The sequence below is a fragment of the Astyanax mexicanus genome, chromosome 1 (genome assembly GCF_023375975.1).
Source record: "Astyanax mexicanus isolate ESR-SI-001 chromosome 1, AstMex3_surface, whole genome shotgun sequence".
Taxonomy (NCBI): domain Eukaryota; kingdom Metazoa; phylum Chordata; class Actinopteri; order Characiformes; family Acestrorhamphidae; genus Astyanax; species Astyanax mexicanus.
This window is the reverse complement of record NC_064408.1, coordinates 47,009,399-47,028,518: the sequence shown is the minus strand read 5'-3', so window position 1 is coordinate 47,028,518 and position 19,120 is coordinate 47,009,399. Positions and strand designations below refer to the sequence as shown.

The window sequence follows — 19,120 nt, the reverse complement described above, 5'->3', positions numbered from 1 at the left end:
ACTTTTTCTGTCGTTACGATAGCAGAGACACACTGACATGCTCTAAATCAAGCTGCGTGGTGCTATAGATCAGGAAAATATGGCCAATGACCCTTTTTTATCCTGTTCTGTATTTAAATGTGATTTAATTTTACTGAGAGTATCACATGGTTTAAAATGATTTAGGATGATCTTAATTTTATGAAGCTGGTAAAAGTTTAAGTTCTCAAGGAACTTTTAGGGGTTCTTTAATTTAAAACTGTGGAGGAACCCCATAAGGTGCACAATTTCAAAGTTCTTTTAACAGTTATAGAGAAACTGTGTTGGTCAGATCTTTTTGCTCTCAGTACTGTTTTTACTGGTATGTTACTGGCTAATAACGTCCTTATGCAGACAGAGGGGATTATTTCTGGCCTGAGTTGGGAGTTTGGCTGGGAGCTTGGTGACATTCCTTTTTTACACAGGCACATGCTCCAAGAAGTGTCACATGTAAGCGAGGCCCTTTGTTGTCACTCGTGCAGCACCTGGTGCACTTCTCGCACATGTGACTGCTCTCACAGAACATTTTTAACTCTAGTGCTTTGGAAGTGTGTCAAAAGTGTGGATCACAGGTGGATCTCGCAATTAGGTTTGTTCTCTATGAGACTGTGGGCACTGAACCATTATCCTGGAAATGTGACCCCCAAGCTGTGACCCCTGTGACCTTGATAGACCTGTGACCCCTTAACCTTATTTGTTCAATACATTTATGTGTACCGTTAAACCCCTAGATTTTAATGAACAGTTTATAGAACTTATTTATATAAAATTCATATTCTTATAATAATATCTCAATTATAAAGTCTGACTGTCCGCCTGATCATTCAACTCCCAGTCACTTTACACTTTACATCACTTTGTCTGAAAACAAAGTGAGCTGGTATTGCTTCTAAACTTCTGATGCAAAATAAGCAAGATTTGATTTGATTTTCTTGCTGTTCAGTGGTGGTTTTAAACCAAGGTGTGTGTGGTACTTCTGCTAATAGAAAATGTTGGGATTTTGAATATCATGGAATTATTTAGTAAACGAAAAAGTGTAAAACAGACCAGAATATGTTTTATATTTTAGATTCTTCAAAGCAACACCACTTGCTTAGATGGCATCTTTGCACATCTTGAGGTTCTTATCCTCTTAATGTGTTTGTGTTTGAGAGCATCAGTTGTAAAGTTGTAAAGAGGTAGAGTTGGTATAAACAGTGAATAGCCCTATTTAAGTAATTTTATAATCCATATTATGGTACAAACGACTTACTTAATACTTACATCACTAAGTAAAGAAAAAAAATAGATTAAGAAATGAAGGTCAGTCAATCCGGAACATATTAAGAACTTTGAAATGATCATAAAATGCAGCGAAAAAACATTAAAACTTTATGATGGAAATGGCTCTCATCAGGAGTGCCCCAGGAATGAAACACCAAGAGTTACCTGACTGTTACACAGGATAGGATCATCACTTTAGCCTTAGATATCAGCCTCAGAAACCACAAGTTAACAGCACCCCAGATAAGAGTATATTAGTTTGTTTAACACTTTTAAGTTACTACATGATTCCTTATGTGGTACATATAGTCTATATACATTTACAATGTAGGAAAAAAAAACATTAAATGAGAAATTCTGTTACTGTATTTTTAGACATGGTTTAGGTAGGATAGACAAAAACAATAGACAATGGATAAATGCCAGGAAATAAAAAAAAGGAATTAAGTGCATTTAAAGCTCAAGAATCACAGATATTGTTGTGCTGTAAAATAGTTCCACACTGCAGTCTGTAATCTGTTTTGCTACTTTCTGCCGTGGGCTGGAAGTGTTATTTGTAAGTGGTGTCTTGACAACACCTGAGTGCTTTGCTGTAACACAACTATAAAAACTGGATTTGGCCTAAACTATTTAACATATTTAGTTAGTGCTTTGTGAATTTTAACTACAGAATTCCCTTTGAAGATATTTAGAAATTTTCCAAAAAGTGTTGCCTAGCATCTTAAATGTAAGCCTATTGTTTATGTAACATTGTCTCAACATTAATCTTTAAATGTTTTCTGTTTGTTTGCCAGGTATGCCAACAGCAGCCTCATCAAGTACATGGAAAAGCATAAAGTAAAGCCAGACAGTAAAGTCTTTCTATTGGTGAGTGCCTAATTCAGATAGCAGACACATAAAGCTACTTATAAAGGCTGTGAGTATTAATAATCTGCTATTGTGCTATTGTTGTTGCACTAATGCTTGTACAGTGTGTACTTTGCATGCCAAACACAATGTAGTCAAGTGTGCCCCTGAGGGAGTAGTAATTAAATACTCCAGTGTATTTTTATCCTAATCTTAGTCTGCTGAATCTGTAGCTTTTGGATGATTCCCATGTTGTTAGAGTAAAACAGTAGTAGTAGTAACTGAAGACCAAAGGGCTTGTTTAATGAAAACCACACTAGAAATAGAATAAGAATAGTTTCTTAAGCACATCTCCAATGTCTTCTGTTATATGGTTATTTTATACAGAAAATAACCCCCACAGTTAAATCATATTATAAGATCTCATTTTAACATATTTACTAAAAGGCTATGGTGAATTGTTTTCTCATATTTTGTCAGAGTGACAGCACTGCTTAAATTTACTGTATTTTTCACACTATATACGCACCTAAAATACTTTAATATTAAAAATATATATAATCCGTGCGCTATGAGTGTATGAATTTCACTAGTCAGGTTGTAAAGAACAGTAAAGCCACTCCACTGAAGAACAGTGTTATACAGGAGTTTCATATTACAGTGTACATAAACAATAAAGATCTTGAATCTTAAACGTAAAATTAAAAGCAGCTCAATGGCAGCTGAACCACTAAATTGCAGGGCATCTGGGCTGTGTGTGAATGTTTAATCTCCTAAATTAGGAGGGGAAACACTCTCTGATTTTTTTGTTTTGCCTAATCTGTAGCTCATAGTGTCACTAGGTGTTTCTCCACATGGCTATCAAATCAGACTAGGCCAGGTCAAGGCAGACAGTCCGGAGTGGAGCATTCATTTATCTATATGGACAAATATCAGACCTTCTGTCATTTGTTGAACATGAAAGCAGACTAGATAAAACCACTGTTGGCAGTTGTGTAAAACAATGACCGGGCCTCACTCACCAATATATTCCTATGGATTTTCTTAAGCCAAAAGTGTCACAGACCCTTGTAGAAATGTAGAAAGTTCCCTACAGCATTTTGTCTGTCATTTTAACTCTTGATGTCCCTAAGTGACATATACTGAACATCCTGACAGCATCACAAGACAGTGTGTGAAAGTGTGTTTGATCATCTGACCTTATTTACAGAATGTGGGAGTGCTGGGTCAGTGCTAGAGATAAAATAAAACTCCTTTTAAAAGTGTACTTTTGCTTGTACAGCTCTGCTCCATTTTAACAATTCAAACACTTTAATTAACTGTTTTATGTTCAATAAAACTAGTTTTGATACGATTTCTAGAACAAAATCTTAAAATACAAGTTATAAAATTATCATTATCATTTCTGTTACATCAGGATTTTAACCTTAAAATATTTACAGTAAAAATGATCAGATATAATTTTGAATTTGGTTTCAATATTCAGAGGTACACCAAAAATATTTTTTTATTTAATTAAAACCACAAGGTTTCTGTTCTTTCTTTAAGGCCTTCTTTAGATATAAAAAAAATAAATAAAAAACAAGTCTTTGTCAGATTTCAGGTGTTTTTGATCTGCAGAGATGTCCACAATTATGCTTTAATAATGATGATGGATTCCATTGTCCTCTTTATTCGAACAAAAAGAAGACATTGGTCCAAATAGGTTTTAATAAGAAATTATTTTTTCACAACATTTGGGGAATTAGACTCATTGTCTTTTTGTAAAAGAAAACTATTTGCCCATCTTGTTCGTGTGGCATGGAAAACAAGATGGAAGTCACATCCAATTATTTTGCATTTTTTAGATCACTTAGTTATGTCAATGTATTGTTTGTCATTTTAATTTTTTTGAGTTAAAAAACAATACAATACAATAATTAGATACATAAAAACTTGGGTAAATGTGGTATTTCAAGTCGTTTTTAGTCAACAAATTTCTATTCAATATATGGGTGCTACAAAGTGATTGTTAAAAAGTTAATGCCATAGAAGACCCACTTTTATTTATTTATTTATTTATTACTAAGAGTGTTTCTTAGAGAGATTAAAAAAACTGTAAATTGATTGAAAAAAATCCCGTGAGTGTTCTTTAGATTTGTAAAAAGTTCTTTACACATCTCTATTACACTGTCACTGAAACCTTAAGGGTTGCCTCTCAGTGAGAAGTGCTGTTTCACCCAGTGACCATTTTTTTTTTCTTTTTAATTGTCTTAAAATAAATCTCTTACGATCTTAAATAGGCAATTCGCAATTTAATTTAAAGATTTACTGGTCGGCTGAAATAAACTGAACCATTGTCATTATTTATGACTCACAGGGGTGCTATTTCCAGGTCTGTTTATTAATTACTTTTAGCTAACGGAGACAGTACTGCATACATGGGGAAATTATACCCAGTTTTACACTAAATGCTATTTTCAATGTACACTGTTTCATTTCTACTTGTGCAGAACTGTTCATTTACTGTATGTTTGTTAGAAATATTAGTTTGTCAATAGTTTAGCTCAAGGACAAATCTGTAAACCTAATATTGTTATGTGCTTTTTTCATATTGTTATGGTAAAAGTGGCCTTAACTTTGTCTTTTGTAATAAAAATTCTTAATAAGTCTTCAGTTTAAATACCTGTTACTGTTTGTGGTAATCAGTCATGTGCTACAGGCATGACTAAGATTAGTGGCTAAACGGACTGTTGGCATGTTGCATGTGGCAGGTGACATTCTTCATATTTAAAACTGTGCTTTTCTATTGATTTAGCTCCAGAAACTTCTAACCATGGACCCCACCAAAAGAATCACATCTGAACAATCACTGCAAGACCCCTATTTCCTGGAGGAACCCTTACCCACGTCAGAGTAAGACTTTGGTGAAACATGCTACCACACACAAAACACACAAACAAACAATCACACACACACAGTATGTAGAACATGCTTTTTGCTGCTAAAGATTTTCTGCAGTAGCAGCACTATAGTGCATTGGCATTATTGATGAGCAGCAGGTCAGTTGTTAGGTATTGGAAATCAAAGCGCCCGCAGCCACTGTGCTGCTATTTCCTGCCCTATATTAAAGCCTGCGCAGATTTCCATGGGGAAAAAGAACAAAACGAGCCCCCTCCCAGTTCTATTTTTGACTCTGTTTTCCATATGATCGCTTCAGTGTAAATATCCAATAGTGGGTCAGCTCCCATGGGCAGACTGCAATTGCATTAGTCACACTGCTGGAGGTGTGCTCAAACTACTGTGCTTTTTCAGTGTCTTTGCAGGTTGCCAGATCCCGTACCCCAAACGTGAGTTCCTCAATGAGGACGAACCTGAGGAGAAGACAGAGAAGGTAACGCTCCATCTCGCAACACCTGGCAACTTGAGCAAAGAATACAATTCATACTGTTTACGATATACGGCTAATGTTAAAAATTGCATTCAGCTTAATGAGAACATGTACAGCTTAGTGTTTTTAACTGACTTATTAAAATATACCCTGTGGAAAAGATTTAAAATACTTTGTTTTGTATGCATAACTTATTGAAACTATGCACCAAATCAATAAAATACAGCAGCACATAGTTGCTCTTTAATAAAGACAGATTGCTGGCAGTTTTAATAGAAACACATAAATGTCCAAATGTTTGTGGACACCCCTTCTAATGAATGAATTCAATTACTTTTAAGTTGGCTGACCCAAATGTTCAAATGCACACACACACACACACACACACACAGTTTGTTTAATACTCAGAGGGAAAAGACTTTGTTACTTTACCTATGTACCGGTATACATTTTGGATATCTATTCTTAACTGGAGTAATTATTTTTAAGACAACTTTTTACTTCTACTCTTTACATTTTCACACTATTATCAAAAACTCCTTACATTTAAAAATAGCCTCATTACTCCTATTTTATTTCAGCTTCTTTTCATTCCAGCTCGTCATCCTTCAAAAAAAAAAACATATCCAGATAAATCTCTCCGTCCTAATAGAGTGAATTTGATTGTGGTTGGATGAGAAATATAAACATATACTTTTTCGACACACTAATTTTTTATACACGATCCATCGTATCTGTACAAGTCACACTCCAGCAAGAACATAACAGACAAATGTACCAGAGACTCAAGAGAACTCGAGACAAATGTCCAGCTAAGCTCCTTTAATATATTTACATTCTACTAAAATGCCTTCATTTTCAATCAGCATATGTGCATCCCAAATTTATCAACATTAAATTACTTACAGCAATTCTCTAAAGCCTGTTAGAAAGTATTTCCTGCACAGTTCCTTCTTTAGTAAACTAAAGGTTTTCATATCGTTCTTAACAGCACTTTTTCTTTTATAGAAATCCACCCCTTGGATGTTTTCCTTTTTTATTACTTTTAATAACTAAACTGTGGTATACATAATTAGAATTTGTATGTACAAGAATTTAGTAACAAACATAGTGCAATCAGATTTCTAGAAATAAGTCAATTAAATAAAAATAATTCATAAACTCTATTGTAAAATAAATGACTGAAAAAATATTCACACCTTTTACTGTGACTGACCAAATTCAATTTGGGTCCAGGAATCAAGACAGCTGTTTATCAGCATCAGTTTATCTGCTCTGAAGCAGATAAACTGATGCTGCCACCACCATGCTTCACAGTGGAGACTGTATGTTTGTGGTGATGTGCAGTGTTTGGTGTGCACCATTAAAAAGGGTTTTTGGAGTGTCCCACAGGATTTTTGACCCCATAAATCTATCACTTTGGAAGAACCCAGGCAACTGTTGTCTATGTAGAGTCTCTCATCTCAGCTGCAGAAGTATTTTACTCGTTAAGAGTAGTTGTAGATATGTTGATGGCCTCTCTCACTAGTCTCCTTCCTACACATAAAATGTATATGTGAAATGAAAAAAGACCCTGCAGCTCTGTATAACTATTATACTAGTTTATGTGTACATATAGTGTATAAAATTAATATCTTGTTTTATGTGTTTTACTGCATATCACAATATAGAATGTGCTGTCTTTGACCATTTGAACATGATGTGTGTGTTTGTGTTTGTGTGTGTAGAACCAGACACAGCAGCACCAGCAGACGGCTGCGCAGACGCAAGCTCAGACACAAACACAGACGCAGCAGGCTCAGTCCCAGCAAAGCTCGGCTCAGACCAATGGCACGTCGGGGGCCACAGGGGGCAACACAGGCCCCTCGATTCAGCATGGCCAGGACCAGGGGCCTCCAAACAAAAAGCCCCGCATCGGGCCCTCAGGGGCCACCTCAGGAACAAACGTCCTGCAGTCAGACTACCAGGTTTGCCTCCCTCTCTTACGCTTTTTTTCGTCTCGCTCTCTTTCACATCAGCACACATTCATAGGCAAGGTTGCAACAGGAGCTTGAAAAAGGTTGGAGATATTTCAACTTTGGGCCAGAGCAACCTGCCTCTTCACACACACACACAAGCATGCATGCACACACACGTTAAACACATACACTCACACAAAATAATGTGAATTTACTTGCACTGACATCCATTGAAATTTGACAAGGTTTTAACCTTCTCATATAAAGGTGCCTTTTTTAAGGATTTTTTTAAGATTGACAGTATATGAGTATGTTAGGAGGTATAAAAGTAGACAAATGACATGTTTCGGTTACGACATTTTGTTCTTGATACCTTCCAGTATTTGCATACATTTCATATTTTACGCTTGATGTGTGCACAACAGACATTCTTTTGTTACTTCCTTTAGCAATAATTCAGCTGTAAAGTTAATTGCAGAAGTATTTGTGACAGCCATACATGCCTAAGCTATGACACCCCCACCCTCATGTTTCACAGAACAGGTGGTAAACTTTTGATCCTAGGCGGTCTGCAATTTGCTGTTAATATCACTGATGCAGGTTAATCTTGGTCTCATGTGTCCACAAGCCCTTTTCCCAGAACTCTGGGTAGTTTTTTTTAAGTTTTTCTGTATATGTGTTTTCATCCCAAACAATAGTAGGAATGTATAAAATGTACATATAACTATAATATACAGCTCTGGACAAAATATTAAGAGACCACTTTAGTTTCTGAATCAATTTCTCTGATTTTGCTATTTATAGGTATATGTTTGAGTAAAATAAACATTAATGTTTTATTCTATAAACTATGGACATTTCTCCCAAATTCTAAATTAAAATATTGTCATTTAGAGCATTTATTTGCAGAAAATGAGTTTTAAGTTTTAAGAGAAACTCAGAACTTCAGAAATCAATATTTGGTGGAATAACCCTGTTTTTTAATCTCAGCAGTTTTCATGCATCTTGGCATGTTCTCCTCCACCAGTCTTACACACTGCTTTTGAATAACCTTATGCCACTCCTGGTCCAAAAATTTAAGCAGTTCAGTTTGGTTTGATGGCTTGTGATTATCCATCTTCTTCTTGATTATATTCCAGAAGTTTTGAATTTGGTAAAATCAAAGAAACTCATAATTTTTGAGTGGTCTTTTATTTTTTAAAAGCATAACAAGAGCTGTAAATACATATAAATATTAGAGAATACTGTAGCAAAAACGTTTACAAAGTATAAAGAATTGTATTAATACTTTTTCTTTAAATACTTACTTAAATAATATTGTTTAAACCCACTCTCACAACTTTTTGTCTTCCCTGCTATCTTTGCTGTTCTTGCCCTCTCTTCACCTGTGTCATCCTGTGTTACTGTGGTAATGGAATCAGTAGGTTTGTCCAGCTCAGCCACAAACATTGGACACCATTTATTAATGATTCATCCCAGCTGTAGTAATGTTTGAGTACAGTCACCAAACAAACATCCTGCCTCACAGTAATTATTAACTAGGAATTACAGTCTGCATGAGCCCTAAAGCTCATGAAGTAGTGCTGACCTTTCTCCTACTGCAACACAGATAAATTCACCACTGTTACCTTAGAAAACTGTGTGTGTTTGTATGTGTGTGTGTGAAAACCTTGATTGATAAACTTTAAAAATAGCATACCAGTGTTATCTACTGCACCCCTGCTCTTATCTACCCTACCAAATACAGCATATAACAGAGAGCGACAGATAGAAAAAGAGAAATTCTGAGAGAGAGAGGTAAGGAAGGAGAAGGAGAGAAGGATAATAAAGAGAATGAGAAAAATATATGGAATGAAAAAGATAAAAATAAAGAAAAAGAAAAAGGTGGATAATAGGAATATCAGAAAGCTAATAAGAGATAGAGATAACATAAAGAGAGAAGAGAAGTATGTTTGGAAAAGAGAATAGCAGAGAAAGAGAGAGAGAGAAAGGAAAGGATACCTGTCATTTTGTGTGTTTACATGCATTTTGTCATTAGATTATAAAGCAATTTCTGCAGTTATCTGTGATCAGCATACTCCAACTTCTTAGGTTTAATAAGGATCCAAATCTGATTAAAAACATGTAGAGACACTTGGGTTTTACTATAGCTCAATAATAGTACATGTAAACACTTAACTGGACTATTCTTTGATTTCTCAGTCTGCAAATGCACAAAAAAAGAGGTGAAAAAACACTTTAAGAGCGAGAGTGAAACTGAAGGATTTACAATATTCATTTTTGTTTTGTAGCTGATGTAATATTTAGTCATATTGCATCTCAATATGTGTTAAAAAATCTGCATCATAAAGTTTAGCTTTGACATTACATTTACAACAATCTCATTCTGTGAGTTTATTGGCTGATTGCAAAGCAAAAAAATCCGAAAGTTGCCTGACTTATGTAAGTTCCATCATTATTCCTCTTATCTGATTACCCAAGTTGCTGTAAATGCTGTAATCAGATCATGAAGCGCATATAAAGTGCATGTCACTACAGTTCATGGAGGTGAGGTCACGGGGGGCTTCCCACTACAGGTTATATTTTATCTATTCACACATTCACTCATACTCACTCACTCACTGTCAGAGAAGAAAGTGAGTAATGCTATTTCTGAGAAAGTCCTGCAGCCTGCCAGGACATTCTGGCACCCCCAAAGCTAAATGACGTCAACACCTAATTTGCATAATACATGTTTTTGAAGCTGTAAAGGTTTAAGGTTGTGGGAGTTAAAAAAAATTGTAAAAAACATGCTAAATATGTTACAAATGTTGCTTTTTCTGTGGGCTATTCAGTGCAGATTAAAGTTTATTGTTAGATCTGCATGGCCAAGCTAAGAACAAAATGTGGAATTTCATCTTTCTTGGTCTAGAAGCAGATCATATTGTGTATGCTAATTAAATTGTTCATAGAAGCCTTTGTCTTGCCTTATGTTTCTAAACAGACTATCTTTCTGTAATGTTCAATGCTGTTTACTGTAAATCTGTTCATGGTTGTTCTGTCAACTCATTAATGAGTTTATGTAGCATAAGACCAAATGTTTTGGGTCTCAACCGAAAAACATCAAAGTAAACATAAGAAAGGGTTTTTTTATCGGGCCATAGTATATTATTTGGTGGGGAACCTCTGTGAGTGGTGATATGTGAGAGAAAGCACTTCAGGTGTGTGTGTGTAAGTGTTTATATTTAGTCTGGCTGAGATTGCATGCAGGCAGCTGTGAACTGAGTTAAAATGGTGTCTCCCAAGATGCCAAAAAATCACACGCACACACACACACACACACACACACTCACACACGACCACGGTCACTCTGTGGCCTAGATTTTTTTTTTCACCTACTATGTTCCACGCCAGCCCGCAGCTGTCTCACCTTCTCTGCTTCTCTCTTACTGTACTGCCCTTCACACTTTTAATTACAGGCAACAGTGCCACACTGTGGAGCTAAACACACACACACACACACACGCACACAGTCACTCAAACAGGTGCCTAAAGGCAGTCACGCACTTATGGTGTGACCAGCTTAAGACTCGTTCTTGCATAAACTGTCAGTGAAGATGTTCATACAACCGGGTTTTTTTAGACCAGCACTATTTTCTTGTGTATTATTAAAAATATTGTGTAGTTTTAGAAAGACTATATACACTATTTTTTATGCTTTTAGGTTTGGTTGTGTATGGATTTGTTCCACGAACAAATAAGCTGGTTAACACTGATCAGCCATTACATTAAAATCATTGGGTAATATTTTACATGGATGGTTCATTGTTGATGCCCCATAGATGGTGAACTTATACTCAACTACATATATTACACCTACACCTAAATCTAACTCTGTAACCTAAATACAACCTTTAAGAGTTTGGGTCAAAGTTCGATTTAGGTTTTAAGCTAATGGTAGTTTTAGGGTTTGGTTTTAGTTTAGACTTAAGTTTAGGGTTATGGTTAGCATAAGGATTATGTATAGAGTTAGATTTAATTAAGCATCATTTACATTGAGCTTGTAGTTTAGTCGCATTTAGCACAGTTGTGTTCAATAAAACCATGCAAACATATATTTTTTTTCTGTGGTGTTCGTTTAAGCAGACCGTGTTTCACATACTATTTCTTGCAACTGTAGATGGTCAGTTTAATGTTGGGACGTAATTTAAACTAAACATGCTCGGAGGTAATTTTTAGTTTGACCGATATTGGTTAGAAAGGATCACATGACATATGGGCATAACATATTTGCATTAGATGCAAATGAGCACCAGAAATGTTTGGCATGTTCAGTTACCTAACAACGGCCTTGGGCATAAACATTGGGGCAAGCCCATTGTTTGTCATCACTTTGAATAGGGCTGGTTACATTTTTACCTGCGTAAATCACAAATCCGGTTCTCTGAATTCTGCCTGTAGTCATATCCTAACTTAATTTATTTTTTGTCTCAGGTCAAGAACAACATTGATCACATGCCTAACTGGAAAATCCTAGCCAATTACAGCTGGGTTCCCTTTTCCAAGCGCTAATTGCGCAAACACTCACACACAGACACACTCTCTCTCTCACATGGAACCGACATGTCCTAACTTGCTGTTTGACACAACAAACAGGTCTGGCTGTTTTTAGAAATGCTGAGCCACTGAGTTTATTCCAAGGTTAGTGCTGATGATGACTGATATCTCTAATTAACATTATTTAAAGTAACCCCCCAGCTGTAGATATGGCTGTAGCTCTTGGGATCCTATGAAGCAGCTCAAAAACCCTTTGCTGTAACCCTTTCAAACAGATAACTTATTTTAGTATATCAATAAATAGATATAAACAAATTACTCAATTTCTGTAGGGATTTCTTGCTGGTGTTAACTGTATCACTTGTATTGTTTATTTAATAACAATAGCAGGCTGGAAAGTTGTCTTGCTTGGATGCCATACACACTGGTTTATGGGCTCAAAAATATTATCAAATACGCTCATTAAGTTCACTGGGCTGGTCACAGTATTAGTGTTAGCAGGGCCAGACCCAGCTTTGCAGAACAACTACAGTTCTTACATCACTTCCTGTATGCTAAATCTTTACCTTCCCACAAAGATTTTTCAACATGTTCATTAAGTTTTGAGATTTCCTTTTCTTAAACACAATTGCAAAGTGAGAAATAAAAAGACTAGGAGGTTTATGACAGTGGCAACCAAGCCTCAAAGAAGGTTAAAAAATAAGTCATTCACTTTAACATTATAATCATGATTATTGTAATCCTTTTGTTTTGTACAATTAAGTAAAGAAAAGAAAAGTTGCATCGGTCAAATATTTTGGCTTCCCAAATATTTGAGCCCTCAGGTAATATTTACCTGGGTTTTAGTTCAAAATTGCCATGTTATGAAAATGGCATGTGCGTGTTCATTTTTGGGAAAGAATGCAAATACAAAAGCTTAAAAGACTGGAGTTCTGGAAAAGATGGGCTATATATATACTGAATATGTTTTTCCTGCATAATTTTAAATGCTAGGGGTTTTAAATGCTTGGGTTGTAGTGAAACATGATAATGAGTATGAAATCTTGTTGAACATCCCACCTCTGTTCACCCCCAGCATTCTGAAATACAGCGCTTTTAGTCAATGCTCCCAGCAGGCTTACAATGCAAGTGATAGGGGCATAGCGTAGCCCATTCAAAGAAACTGCTATTTTTTACACCATTAAAGGAGAAATCTTGTGCAAAATGGACTTGGGTTGTAGAAATTAAATCATGATAAGTTGACTGACAAGCACAAACCAGTAGCTAAAATAGGGGAACAGCTTGCAAATTTAATTTCATGGAAATGCATTATTAAATTATTGTATTACACATTTGCAGACTCCTGTTGCACCAAATCTAGATTGTCAGTGGACTTATTTTCAAGATGGTGGTAATGTGTGTATAAACAGTCTACTAAAAATTAGCCCTCTAACTAGCTCTTGACCAGCATAGGATATATTTTTTTTTAATGAACAGCTGGATTTTCAGCAGGACAGTCTTTTTAATAAAATATCTGTGCACTTTCAAGGTCTCAGTGCCTTGTTTTAAATGTAAATGCCCTCTTAGAATTCTACCAATGAAGTGTGGAGCTACTTTGAGCTTGTTGATGGTGTAAAAATAGTGATTTCTTTGCATGGGCAATGCAATGCCCCTATCGCTTGAATTGTAAGCCTGTTGGGAGCATGGGCTAAAAGCGCTGTATTTCTGAATGCTGGGGGTTAATGGAGGTGGGCTATTCGACAAAAGCTCATACTCATTGTCATGTTTCACTTCACCACTATTCCATTTCACACTGGATTTCACCTTTATAACAGTGACAAATTGTGTGACCAGGTTTTGTCTCAACACTTCTGATATGATGATATTTTTTAATTTTAGTTTGAAAGCTAAAGATTTGCAGTGCAGTGTTTTTAATCATACTGACTCATGAAGCATTCTCTGTCTCTCTCTCTCTCTCTGTCTTTTTCCACTTGTTTATTTCAGCACTCCGGTTCGCGCCTTGGTTACCAAAGCAACGTCCAGGGCTCCACCCAGTCACAGAGCACTATGGGATATTCGTCTTCATCTCAGCAAAGCTCACAGTACTCTCATCAGTCTCACCGCTACTGAGACACACTCCTGCATGCACACAAACATGCACATACATACACAGAGAAATACACTTACAAACCCACAAGCACATGTACACAGGTCTTGCTGCCATTCTTCCTGCACTTCTGTGATCCATCTGCCCTCTACTTCTTATTTAATTTTTCAGCCTTAAGTTGTCATCGCAGGATTTACAGTACCAGTCAAAAACTCTTGAGGAATTCCAGGTGGTGCAACTGTCTAAGTGATGGTCCACCATCAGGAGATTCTAGTTTAGAGTCTAGTTTGAGGAGTCCCAAAGAGCACCATTAGCTCCTGGCTCTATTTGGGTGGAGAGGATTGCCCCTTTAGTTTAGTTTAACCCGATTAGTTAGCATGATGCTAGCCAGTGCGGGTATCTGTTTGCTCATGTATAAAAGCACCATTCTCTGGATATTAAGCTGTACAGTAATGGCAACCGTTTGTTGGCTTCCCATAATTCACTGGGAGTCAATGTTGGCCTTCAATCCCCCCAGAACTGACAGTATCATGTTGTGGAGGACTCCCAGATGTAGATGTATTGTTTTGGCATTTAAACAGTAATAATAATAATGACAATAATAAGAAGAAGATATAGAAAAAGAAGAAGCCTTAAAAACAAATACTCTAATTACACTAAATAGATGTGTCCAGGCTTTTGACTGGTACTGTATACTATGTCCTGACAGCATTACAGTATTAGCAGTAGCCTCCTGCACTGCCCTCACAGTCCTGTATCACAGCTGCAAGATGTGATATCTGGGCCTACTGCTTCTGCCGTCATAAACTCCGCCCACCCATAAGCTCCACCCCCCACATTTGACTTTAGAATCTACTGAAGCAGTGCTCTCGATTGTCTGTTCAGTTCACTTCTGTTTTTACTTGCTCCAACACACGATGAAGTCTGCAAAGATCTGACCAATCAGTAGCAGGGCAGTGGGTTACACAATTAGAACACAAATGTGGTTTTCTGGTGTTTTTGGCATTTGAATCTCAATTCAGCTTGTAAATATACTTTATTACTAGGTATGTACTAAATAATTATGCAAAAGAGTGAAATGGTGTAATTATGTTTATAGTATTTACATATCATTTTTACTTCAAAAATAATTTTCTAGGTCTACAACAAAAAAAAACATTCCATGCATCACAGTGGTGCATGGCTAACAGACAGTTACATGCAACCATATAACTGTTGCCATGGTCAGAACATTGATCTGTTTTTCCTAGAAAGCATTAAGTGCAACTTTCAAGTGTTGTCTTTTGCTGTAAATTAACAGGATTACCTGTCCTTTAAGCAATGCCATAGAAGAACTACTTTTGGTTCTATTGATGCACTAAGTGTGTGAAGAACGTCTGTATCAAATGAAGGTCTATCCCATCTGAAGCACTTTTAATGTTTAAAAATGTAAGTATTTATCTGTGTTTACCAGCGTATACATGTTTAGCATCTGTGACCACAAACAAAAAAGAATCTAGCTAATTTCACTGTAATGAGAAATTATCTTTTAACTGAAAGTTCTGCTGACCACTATGGTACATTGATGTTGCCACTGCTGCTTCTCCTTCATAGAAAATTGCAAAATCTCAATCTGTGATTTGTAATTAAAATGTAAACGCAGAATGAGGGTTAATTTACCTTAATTCAAGCTGATAGTTGTTTCTGTCCAAACATCAAACATCTTTTTATAAGTTTATAAGAGAACTGTTGCACTAGTCCAAAGGCACTAAAACGAATCCTTCTCTAGTGATTCAACTATAATAGTTTGCAGCTATTTATTCCAACAAAATATTTTTAAATATTTAGAATTTCACTAGTTAGTTGCCCTGTTTATGAAATCAGATCTGTGTCGTCCAAACTGTGCACTATTCACTATTTAAAAAAAAAATCTAGATCACATCTATATAGAGCACTATTATGTGGAACCTAATTCGACTGTACTAAACAATTTCTGAAACCTCATTGTTGTGCAATGACATTAGTCTGAACATTAGTCTTTCTCAGAGAAGCTGTGCTCAATTCTTCAGACCAAACAACCCAGTGGATTATGGGTAGCTAATATTACATTGATTTGTGGTATATATGTTACAATGCACTGAAAACTCCGCACTACATTTTTGGACACCACTGCAAAATGTCTGAACCCTAAAGTAGTGCACTACATAGTGAATAGTATCGGTTTTGGACACAGCTCAAGTGATGTTGGAGCAAATACACAGTCAGTCACATAGAATTTGCACAGATGTGCAGACGTCATAGAGTAGAAAGTCAGTTGAAATCATGACAACATATGGCAATGGATTTAAACCTCACTGTGAGATTATGGGACTGTGTTGGAAAACATGTAGAGACCCTTACAGACAATACTTGAGCACTGCTTCAGTAGAGCTTCTACACACAAGCTGATCCATAACATTAACATAACATCCATTACTGAAGTCTACTGGTAGCACTGAGACCAGCACCCTCCACAACTCTATGGTGTATCCAGAGATCCTTCTGAGATCCAGCGACAGGAGGACTAAAACCCTCTCTCTGATCAGAACCAACACCAGCCTGACCCGTGGTCCTGCCATGACAACCTGCAGTGTCCATACAGTGCCGGTCATCAGGAAGCTCAGCATCTAAACAGAACCGGCCCCTCATGACCCTCAGAGATGGTGTGGAAGTGGCCTGCCTGTGGCAGCTCTGATCCTGCATCGACCAGCCACACACCTGCAATATGGAGGCTAATATTAACACAAAGGAACCAAATAGCCACCCTTTTCTTTTCTTTTGTCTGTCTTTCTGTCCGTCTAAGCTGTCTGTCAAACGTTCAGGGGCACCTAGCTATATCTTGTGCAGTGAAGTGTCATTAAATAGAATATTTTTTTGGCACTTTAAAGTTGAAGTTAGTGCCAATATTTTATCCTGTTGTCAAGAAGTCAGCAGTTATCAGACACAGGAATTCTGAGTCAATTTCAGTGAGGTTTGGTGTAAAACTGGTATGTCCATTTTCGAGAAACTGAGAACCTGTTTAAACCTGTTTGCAAGTGCGAAGATACCCAAGAAGCATTTAAAACAGATACAGATTCTACCGAGTGTAAATACATGTGGATAAAATCTAATAAAATACTGTTAAAATACAAACCAGATATTAATTACATGACCTGACCAAGTGTAAACAGGGTGATGCAGTCTCAGATTTCTGTACAGTAGAAGTAAAAAGATCCAAAGTCAATATGAATGCATTACATATAAAGCTAATTTATTTGCTATCCTAATTGGCTAGTTTACTTGCATGTGTATTAAAAGGCTTTGTACAGTACATATATGTATATTCCTACTGTGCCCTGCATGTAGCCATTTGCATTGCTTTTTTAAAATAGATTTTATTCCAAATCCCTCTGTCAAATCTCATGTAAAACAGTGTCTCAGACATTAGGCATCAGACATTAATTGAAGCCACTGTATTTAATATTTAATAGCTTTCGATTAGTGTACATTTCTAAAGTCTGCTTCCTTTTACAGTTACAACCACTGTGAACAGCTCTGGCTCTGTAAGTTTCACTTAAATGCCACTGTTCTCACCAAACCACTCAGAATGACTTTGTTTACATTCATGTAAAGTTGACACCTCAATAGAATTCGCATTTAAACCATTCAGTTGTATCAAATTATTATTTGATTTTAAGAGTGTTTGGTGCTCTTTTTAATCCATGTTTAAGGTTTAAGTAATAATTTAAAGGATTTTGCTAAATACAAAATACAAAGTATTACCAAATACCAAAATCATTAATGTGATTATGCAAATTAAACTTTTTAACAAAAAAACAGGATCATTTCAAGAGAAAGAAAGAAGTTTCCCTGAACTTTTGACAGGCGGTATATCTATCTCCCTCTATCTCTCTTCTGCTCTCTATCTGTCTTTTTTCTCTTATTCTTTTTCTCCTTCTCTCTCTCTTCTCCCTCTCTCTCTCTCTCTCTCTCTCTCTCTCTGTCAGACTGGAGGTAAACCTGTGCATGTCTGACAGCACACTGCTCCTACATGCACATTAATGAGAAGGACAACAAGCACTTACGGAGCGTACTGCCCGCCGGCCGGACTCTAAACCAGAGCAGGATGCAACTATTCGAGCATGTGCAGAGCGCCTTTACATCTTTTCAACTACAGACAGAAACTGCGGACTCACAGAGGCTTTGACCATTTCCACCTTTTCTCCGCCCCCCACCCTTTTGTAAATATTGAATTCTCAGATGGGGGCACTGCAGAGGAAACCCTTTACTTTTATGATTCAGACTCTTTCATCAACAGCGACAAACAGCAAATATCAACGTTTGTCAGAAAAATTAAGCAAAAGGAAAAGACAAAAAAAAAAGAAAGAGAAACAAAGCATTTTATTGTTTGCCGAAGAGGAACATGGAGCTTTTTGGTTGCGACATTAAGAGTGTCCATCCTGTGTGTGAGTATGTGTGTGAAAGACTATGTGTGTGTTTGTGAGTGTGAATGTGTTTGTGTGTGTGTGTGTGTGTGTGTGTGTGTGTTACCTTGTCTGGGGCAGCTAGCAGGTAAACTGCTCCAGTGACTGTTACCTCTTTAGTCCTTTTGATATTTTTAAATTTTGGGTTTTACAATGTTGTGTTTTTTTATTGTTGTTGCTTTTGAAGAACATATTTGTTTGTTTGTTTGTTTCTTTCTTTCTTTTTCAGTTTTTTTTCTAACGGTCTTAGCGTGCAGACTCGCGTTAATAGCAGAGTTTCTCAAGCACTGAATCAAACGAGGGGGCTGAATGGACTCACCCGGTGGTCTTGTTGGGGCAGGGGAGCTAAGATGCCATTGGTTCCAGGCTTATGTGTTCCTCGTAGCCAAATCTTGTTTTAAACAGATTCATTAAACATAGGGCAGAACAACAGATTTGATGTTGAGGGGAAGAGGAAATTTGAAAAAAAAAATTGATAACCAATCCTTTAATTTGGGCCACATTAACAATCTGTCTGATTACAGGACAGCTAAATACACCCAGTTGATCCTGAAGTTATCCA

At 36.6% G+C, this 19,120-nt stretch overlaps 1 protein-coding gene across 1 annotated transcript in view; it reads left to right on the top strand.

Moving 5' to 3' along the window:
• The window catches only part of cdk19 (cyclin-dependent kinase 19), a 93,862-nt gene extending 78,665 nt beyond the window's left edge, over positions 1 to 15,197 (top strand). The window contains exons 9-13 of the mRNA XM_022662047.2: positions 2,076 to 2,148; positions 4,925 to 5,022; positions 5,422 to 5,500; positions 7,225 to 7,464; positions 13,975 to 15,197. Coding sequence (XP_022517768.1) covers positions 2,076 to 2,148; positions 4,925 to 5,022; positions 5,422 to 5,500; positions 7,225 to 7,464; positions 13,975 to 14,100 — 616 coding nt within the window. The 3' untranslated portion in view covers positions 14,101 to 15,197. The remainder of the gene's footprint in view (positions 1 to 2,075; positions 2,149 to 4,924; positions 5,023 to 5,421; positions 5,501 to 7,224; positions 7,465 to 13,974) is intronic.
• The last annotated feature ends 3,923 nt before the right edge of the window (positions 15,198 to 19,120 follow it).